The 7,991-nt window shown below is 37.1% G+C and overlaps 1 protein-coding gene across 1 annotated transcript; it reads right to left on the bottom strand.

Moving 5' to 3' along the window:
* Positions 1–2,356: 2,356 nt before the first annotated feature.
* LOC132279596 (S-adenosylmethionine decarboxylase proenzyme-like) lies at positions 2,357–4,619 on the bottom strand. The gene is made up of 4 exons (XM_059781617.1): positions 4,489–4,619; positions 4,041–4,199; positions 3,900–3,919; positions 2,357–3,739 (listed from the first exon to the last, which is right to left on the bottom strand). The coding sequence occupies exons 2-4, from the start codon at positions 4,182–4,184 to the stop codon at positions 2,602–2,604; spliced, it is 1,302 nt and encodes a 433-aa protein (XP_059637600.1). The 5' UTR covers positions 4,185–4,199; positions 4,489–4,619; the 3' UTR covers positions 2,357–2,601.
* Positions 4,620–7,991: the final 3,372 nt, after the last annotated feature.

The following is a 7,991-nucleotide window of genomic DNA, read 5'->3' as shown; positions in this document are numbered from 1 at the left end:
ACAACTCCTTTCTTGGACAACAAGTATAGTCAAGATTTGGAATTGTCATTGTGTCCTTTCTTGGACAACAAGTATGATCAAGATTTGAAATTGTCATTGTTGGCACGAGCAATGAGGGAGTACTTTCAGTAGACAATAGAGCCTGTGAGATTTGAACTTGATATTGATGATCATGGTGAGGAGGAGGAAGTACTCTGTGTTATATGTAATGATAAAATTGTCATTAGATCTCGAGTCATTCGGATGCCATGTTCTCATATATACCATATCCAATGCATTGCAGAGTGGCCATTGTGTCACTTCAAGTTGTCAATCAACAAATCTAAGGTATCGTAGTAGTAGCAAATATGGATTTCAGTATTTGGAATTAAACACAAGAACAGAGTGCAATGTCCATTCATAATTGTGATTTACCGACTTCAATGTAAAAGAATTACGGAGTACTATATTTTGCAGTTTTGGTCAATATAGTTACCAGATTATGGATTCGTTTCATTGTTTAATTTGCTCTCTTCAAATGGGCTTTTCGATGGATGGTGATGAGCTGACACGTTTTACTCGTATCAGTTTCGACTAATTTAGTTTGTTTATCTACCAAAAAGATAAAAACCACTTTAGTTTGTTCAATAGTTTTCAAATATTATCTTCTTAAAAATAAAAAGATAAGAGAGAGAGAGAGAAAAGAAGAGGGAGAAAGATAATTGGGGCATCAAATCTTCAAGCTTCATAGAAGTTTGAACAATTGTGACTACTAAAAAATACAATGAATCGACAAAAAGCATGGGATGTGATGCATACAAATAAAAAGTGACAGAAAACGGATCAAATTTCTCTATATTATCGAACAGTGCACAAGAGCTACACATCATTATTTATGAAAATAATTTCATTTTATACTTTAAATTTCACCAATTATACTGGTGAGTTAAAATTGATAAAATTTAACCGTGAAATTCATTATTAAAGTAATAAAGTTTTAAAATAAGTGTGATAAAGCTGCACCACGGGTTTTGATTTAATCTTTTAAAAAAAAAAAATTAAAAACTTAGTAATATGGTATAAAAACAATAACTCAGTGGCGCAAGTAAAGCCCAAAACCTCTTCCTTTCGTCATTACTTGTTTGCTATGACTATTACATGGTGTCTAATACGCACGCTAATATCATTGTCGGTGGTTAACGTAACATGCGAACTATGTGCTTATAACTAATTATTAAAAACAACAAAACATAGAAAGATTCATTTTTGTGATGGAAATTAAATAAGTTTCTTTTTTTTTTTCTTTTTCTTTTCTTTTTTTTCAGTAGCTATGTCAGTGATCTTGCAAGAAATCAATGGAATAGGTCAAAATACAGGTGGTAATATAGATACACTTAGCATGCGAGAGTATCTATATATATATATATATATATAATTTAAGAAATAAGAACTAGGGTTGACAATATATTAATATGTCTTGTAATTTGGGCACGCGTGAATCTCGATCTGTATGTTCATATAATGTTATAGTATTGGTTGACTAAACTCTATCAGATTGTCTTTTGAGATCTTAATAACCATCCAAAATGTCTATCTTAGTTACTATACACCATATATCAACAATAAATAAATTTATACGTTGGCTAATGATTGAAAGACGATAATTAATTCGTTCACATAAAATTTTGTGAGAATTTAAAATAACAAAATGTTCACATAAAATTTTGTGAGAGTTTAAAATAATAAAATCTTGACATCATTGATGTAAAATCATGTTTTAAATAATAAAAGAGGATAATTTTATAAACAAGTAAATCAAATTAACAGAATTGGGGTTCTCATGATCTAAGCAAACATGCTTATGTTAGACCTTGAAACAAGATCATCTATGGGTTGATTCAAATTAAGTACAATGTATAATAATACACCCTAAGACAAAGCGTGACATATATTTGGATTTTTTTTTTTTTTTTTTTGACACCAAACTTAGAATTTTTTTTTTCTTTTTTTGAAACTAAATAAAACACCATATCATTCAAGAAGAAAAAAAATACAGTCGGAGTTAAGAGCGTCCACTCGAAATTAGAACAATTGACTCCAAGAACTTTTTGCTCAAACAAAATGAGCTATATATACTTAGGATCATTCAAGGGAAGCTTGGATGCAATAGAAAAAGTGCTCTGATTTAGGCATATAAAAATTTACAATTTTTTTTAACAATCAAACACAATCTTTTGATAATCACCCCCTTGTCATGTGAGTGGCGGGAATAAATGATCAATTAAATTAAAAACAACATCTGTAACAATTTGCAATAAAAAAGTAAAAGTGTTTTTCAGGTAGGCCATGATTCATTCACTTTATTATAGACAGATGATTTCAATAATCAAAATCCATATCATTAAAACTAATATTCAATCATTACATAGAATTCCGAGTCTCAAAAAGAGATCTAACAGCAGAGCTTGAAACCAACGCAAAGCCAAAATGAGACTCGGACAAAAGCTACGGCCAAACAACTCCTTATTCAAAAGGACTAAAGACACAAAAGACAAATTTTAGTAGTAGGATGCCAAAAGGAACCACGACAAACCGACATAATTACCAAAACAACCCTATGGCCTAAGCTGATGACACACATGGACACACCACCACACCGCCACCCATCTCAGCCTCCTTCTCCGCCATCTCCTTCCAGCAATTCAGAACAGACTTGGGTGAGCCAACTGTGCATCCACTATCCCTCTCACCAGCAGCAAAACTCCGGTACACTACCCACCCTCCACCTGCCACCTCCTGCTTCACCCCAACCTCACATGTGTATCCCTCCACGTCACCAACCCACTCCTCCGCACCACCTCCATAGCACGTGACCGCAACGCTAAACTCAGCTGGGTTGAAACTCTTCAGCGCTCTCTTCACCAATGCCTCGAACCCAATTGAACCAGGGTCAAACCCCATAGCTTCGTAACTCGCATAACTGAACCCATCCTCTGGGGTCACGTGCACAGTAGAGTAAGCTGCACCGTCGATTCCGTTCATAGAGTACCCACACGGATCGAACTCGAAGTCGCATATCACATGACTCGGGATTATGTCAGATATTCCGGACCTTTTGGTCATTTCACCAGACGAGTAATTCCCATCCTTTTTGAAAAACACCGCCGCTTTGTCCCTGTCCAAACCCGTCATGCACATCTCGAGACAAATCACAGCCGTCCCGTCCTTATCAAACGGTGATCTTGGTGGGCCCCGGGAGGCAACATAAATGTGCCAGTTGCGATTCGGCGAGGACGGATTGCCAAGAATAAAGGCATTCCCGCCTGAGGGTAAGTTACCGAAGAAGGTATTCAGGAAATTGACTTCTTCTGAGAAGCTCCGGTGAGGGGCAGGTTGGGAATTCTGGAAAATGAACGTCCCACGCGAGTACTTAACCGAGTTGACAACGAGTGAGAGTGACTCAGCGAGTTTGAGAATCTGTGGGATCGATAAGAGAAGCTTCGTAGTCCCACATGTTTTGAGGATGATTTTGAATGGATACACAAACAGACTCGACTCGGAGAGGACGTATGAGTCAAAGTCGGAATTAGAGAGCTGAGCCACGATGGTGCAACAAGCAGGTTCGAGAATTGAGTCGAGTTGGGAACGAGTCAGGGCTCGGAGGCCCAATCCTTGTGGATCAAAAAATAATGATGGTTCGGAAAAGGTTATTTCAAGGCGCTTTTCGAAGCCCTCGAATCCAATAGGTGAAACAGCCATGGTTTAGAGAATGAACAAGCCTCGAATGGTCGCCAAGAAAATCTAAATCTGAACTCTGTTTGATCACTGAATTCAAAACAAAAAAAGAAGTGCACAATATAAAAGGAAAATTGGGGGGAAATCCTAATCTACTGAGGCCGCATTATCTTCTGAAAACGTATCACGATGGTTTCCTCAAGCACTGCAATTGATCAGAAAACACATATATCAGTATATACAATTGATGCATATATATATATGTGTGTGTATACCTGCATATATATATAGATATATATAGATAATTAATGATTGTGCATTCTTACGTTGGAGTAGGCAGCAGATCGGAACTTCTGGATACCACCGTTGGGGCGAACGTCTTCAATGCTGTAACCAAGGGGGGCTTCGTATTGCAGAGAGCTACGACTACTACTACTGCTAGATTTCTTCTTACCACCTTTGGTCTCCATTACAACATCAACACTCTGCAAAACCACAAAACAGAGATGTCACCACAAACCCACCAGTATTCCAATCTTTTTTACACCAAATTTCATATATATATATATATACACACACATGTATATAATTATTTTTTTGGGTTACAAATATGGATTACTAAGTAAAAGATTTACATCAGGCTCAAAGATACCCCAATCAAAAACCGATAATAACATATGGAATCAACATAGACCCAGTTATATAGTCAAGAATCCAATAATCAAAAAGGCAATCTGTGTAACATAAAGGAAATAAAAGAAAGAAAAACCTTACATGTCCTTGAGAAGAATATGAAAAAAAAGGTTTTCTTAGAACGAACGACGGGCTGGAGAGAGAGAGTAGGACGAGGAACAAGAGAGAGAAACAAGCAAGATGTAAGAGAGAGAGAGAGAGAGAGAGAGAGAGGGGAACAGGAAGAGATGGCGAGGGTTTGTGTGAGAGAATTGGGGGCCAAGGATAATGTATATATAGATGGACAGGGCTAGGGCTAGGGCTAGGGCTGCGTGAGCCACCAAACCATATGAGGGTGCTCTTAGTGAGAATCCAAACCGTGACAATAGTTACTTTTGTCTCTTTTAATAGCTAAGGAATCCACGTGGCAATGTTCTGGCCTCCACTTTCAAAACCTAGGCACGTGTGGGACTGTTTTGAACAACTATGGGCCATTCAAAACGAATCCGGATCCTTTTCTCCGGATCTTTGCCCCACAAACTTTATAATAGGATTATCGATATGATCTTTATCTAAATTAAGTTTGTGTTAATAAAATTTGTGAGTCTAAATCCCGTTATAAAGGGGACAAATCGTAGAAAAAATTTCCCTTCTTTTTAGACCGTACTTGACTTTGGCTGGTGGGCCTTTTTATTTATCAAATTTTAATTTAAATAATTAAATAGTATTAATTATTAAACTTCCAAACTAACCTAATTATAACCATTGAATGCATTTTATCTGGTCCATATAAAGTAATTTAGATTGTTGCCATTGATTCAATTGGAAAACCCCCTTACGTAGTTAGTTTCTATACAATAGTCTCTATAAAATTGTTTAGTATGAAAAGACTGTTGTAATAAGGAGTTTATCCTATATTGAATTTGAATGGAAGTGTAATTAAGTACATATATAAATTTTTAGGTCGAATTGCAAAGCACCCATCCGTTGGTATCAAAGTCAGAGTCAGCCTTTGATCCGGTATCACGCCAAGCGTTCGACCTGAAAGGCATCCGGGTGAGCTTGATTTTTGTGTGTTTAAGGATATCCAAACAAAGCAGATGATTGGTTGTAGTATTAGGCGAGGGAAACTATATTACTTGGACTTGATGTCCAAAAGTTCCGATAAGCTATGACAAGCATTGACAGTGGATGGTTCTGAAGGAGAGGAAAAAAAAATATAAAATCTGGCTGTGGCATCGACGTCTGGGGCATGTTTCATTTGGTTATCTGAAAAAATTATTTCCTAATTTATTTGCAAAATTTGATGTTTCTAGTTTCCGCAGTGATTGTTGTGAACTAACAAAGAGTCACCGTGTTTCGTATCCATTATGTTTGCATAAAAGTCTACTTCCTTTTATGATTATACACTTTGATGTTTGGGATCCGTCCAAAGTTACTACTTTAGGTGGATCCCGTTGGTTTGTTACTTTTATTGATGACTGTACCAAGATAATCTGGTTGTGCTTGATGAAGTCCAAAGGTGAAGTGAACTTATTATTTCAGAAGTTTCATAAAATGGTTGAAACTCAATACAATGCACATGTTTAGGTTCTCTGTAGTGACAATGGTGGAGAATATCAGAGTTTTGACCTTCAGCAGTATTTGGAAGCACATGGAACTATTCATCAAACCACTTGTTCTAATACACCTCAGCAAAACGGGGTTGCAGAGCCAAAAAATCGACACTTATTGGAGGTTATTCGTGCTTCATTGACAGAAGCGCATATATCATTATCATATTGGGGAAAAGCACTTACCTCTGCAGCATATCTAATCAATCAAGTACCTTCCACCTCTATTGCCTTCCGGACACCATTGCAGGCTCTCACTGACGCAATTGTTATCCTAACTGTCCCAAATCTACCTCCTCATGTCTTTGGTTGTGTAGGATTTGTACATTTCCATAAGTATCAATGCAATAAGCTAACTCATCGAGCATTGTAATGTGTTTTTCTCGGATATGCTACTCATCAAAAGGAGTATCGCTGTTATCACCCTCCCACTCATCGAATGTTTATCACAATGGATGTTGTCTTTCATGAAGACTCGATGTACTTTTCCTCTACGTCTGAACTTCAGGGGGAGTACCAGAACGAAATTCAGACTCTAGATTATGATTATCACACTTTTGAGGACAGCGATTCTAGTGTTCAAGACTCACAAGTTGGACCAACCAATCAGGAATCAGGTGAATTGGATTCGAGTGGTATAAGTTTGGATCAAAGTGGTGATGAATGCCCAAAAATGGAAAGTATGGCGCTAACCCCATCGTCGTTCGAGTTCGAGTCCCTCGCAACTTATATATTAAACCAATCGCTTGCTGAGGATGTTCCTGATTTAGTGCTTGAGCCATTCAGAAGACAATTACCACCGCATCACACTAGAGGTATTCATAAATCCACATATGAACCCGAACTTTCTAGTAAAGTTAAGTATCCCATGAGCAATTATGTGTCAAACCATCATTTGTCATAATCAAATTTGTCATTTGTAAATCAATTTTCTACTGTATCTATTCCTAACAGTATGTAGGAAGCCTTACCTGACCCCACCTAGGTGGAAAGCAACTATGAACGAGGAGATGAAATCCTTGCAGAAAAATGGAACTTGGGAACTCATTGATCCTCCACCAGGAAAGAAACTAGTTGGATGTCGATGGATTTTACATTGTGAAGTATAAAATAGATGGCACAATTGGACGTTTTAAAGTAAGATTGGTGGTAAAAGGTTACACCCAACCTATGGAATCGATTACACCAAGACATTCGCACTTGTAGCCAAAATAAACACAGCTCTTGTTTTGTTGTCTTTAGCTGCGAACTTCGATTGGCCATTACAACAATTCGATGTGAAAAATGCCTTTTTGCATGGTGAATTATTTGAAGAAGTCTACATGGATCTCCCACTAGGATGCATGATACCCGAAAAGTATAGTCGGAAGGTCTGTAGGTTAAAAAAATCATTATATGGGTTGAAACAATCTCCAAGAACATGGTTTGGAAGATTCACAAAGTCTATGATAGCCTTTGGCTACCATCAGAGTAATTCAGACCACACGTTATTTCTAAAGAAACAACAGAGTAAGATCAGTGCACTCATTGTATATGTAGATGACATGGTGGTTAGAGCGAATGATTCTGAAAAAATAAAGGCTCTCAAGAACTACTTGTCCAGAGAATTCGAAATGAAAGATCTAGGTCCTTTGAGATATTTTCTTGGGATCGAAGTATCTCGATCTAATAGAGGAATCTTTCTATCTCAAAGAAAATATGCCTTAAATCTATTACAAGAGACTGGCATAACAGCATATCAACCAGCTGAGACACCAGTGGAAGAATGATTGAAGTTATGTGTTGAGTCCAACTAAGTACCTGCTAATAAAGGAAAATTCCAAAGACTTGTAGGGAGATTGATGAACTTAGCATACAAGAGACCAGATCTGCTGGCTTATGCATTGAGCATTGTTAACCAGTTTACGCATGATCATAGAAAGCAACATATGAATGCAGTTATGCACATTTTGAGGTATTTGAAATCTGCTCTTAGAAAATGAATTTTGTTTA

This window comes from Cornus florida, unplaced genomic scaffold (genome assembly GCF_030987335.1).
Source record: "Cornus florida cultivar Cherokee Brave unplaced genomic scaffold, ASM3098733v1 CherokeeBrave_3.0.0_Hap2_Chr10, whole genome shotgun sequence".
Taxonomy (NCBI): Eukaryota; Viridiplantae; Streptophyta; class Magnoliopsida; order Cornales; family Cornaceae; genus Cornus; species Cornus florida.
Note: the sequence above shows the minus strand (reverse complement) of the source record. Positions and strands in the feature narration are given on the sequence as shown.

Bases quoted from the DNA above. Each gene is read 5' to 3' on its own strand.
- LOC132279596 (XM_059781617.1), bottom strand. From the start codon at position 4,184: ATGGAGACCAAAGGTGGTAAGAAGAAATCTAGCAGTAGTAGTAGTCGT. The intron at 3,920-4,040 runs GTAAGAATGCAC...GATCAATTGCAG, and splicing joins GATCTGCTGCCTACTCCAAC to TGCTTGAGGAAACCATCGTG. The intron at 3,740-3,899 runs ATACGTTTTCAG...CATTCTCTAAAC, and splicing joins TGCTTGAGGAAACCATCGTG to CATGGCTGTTTCACCTATTG.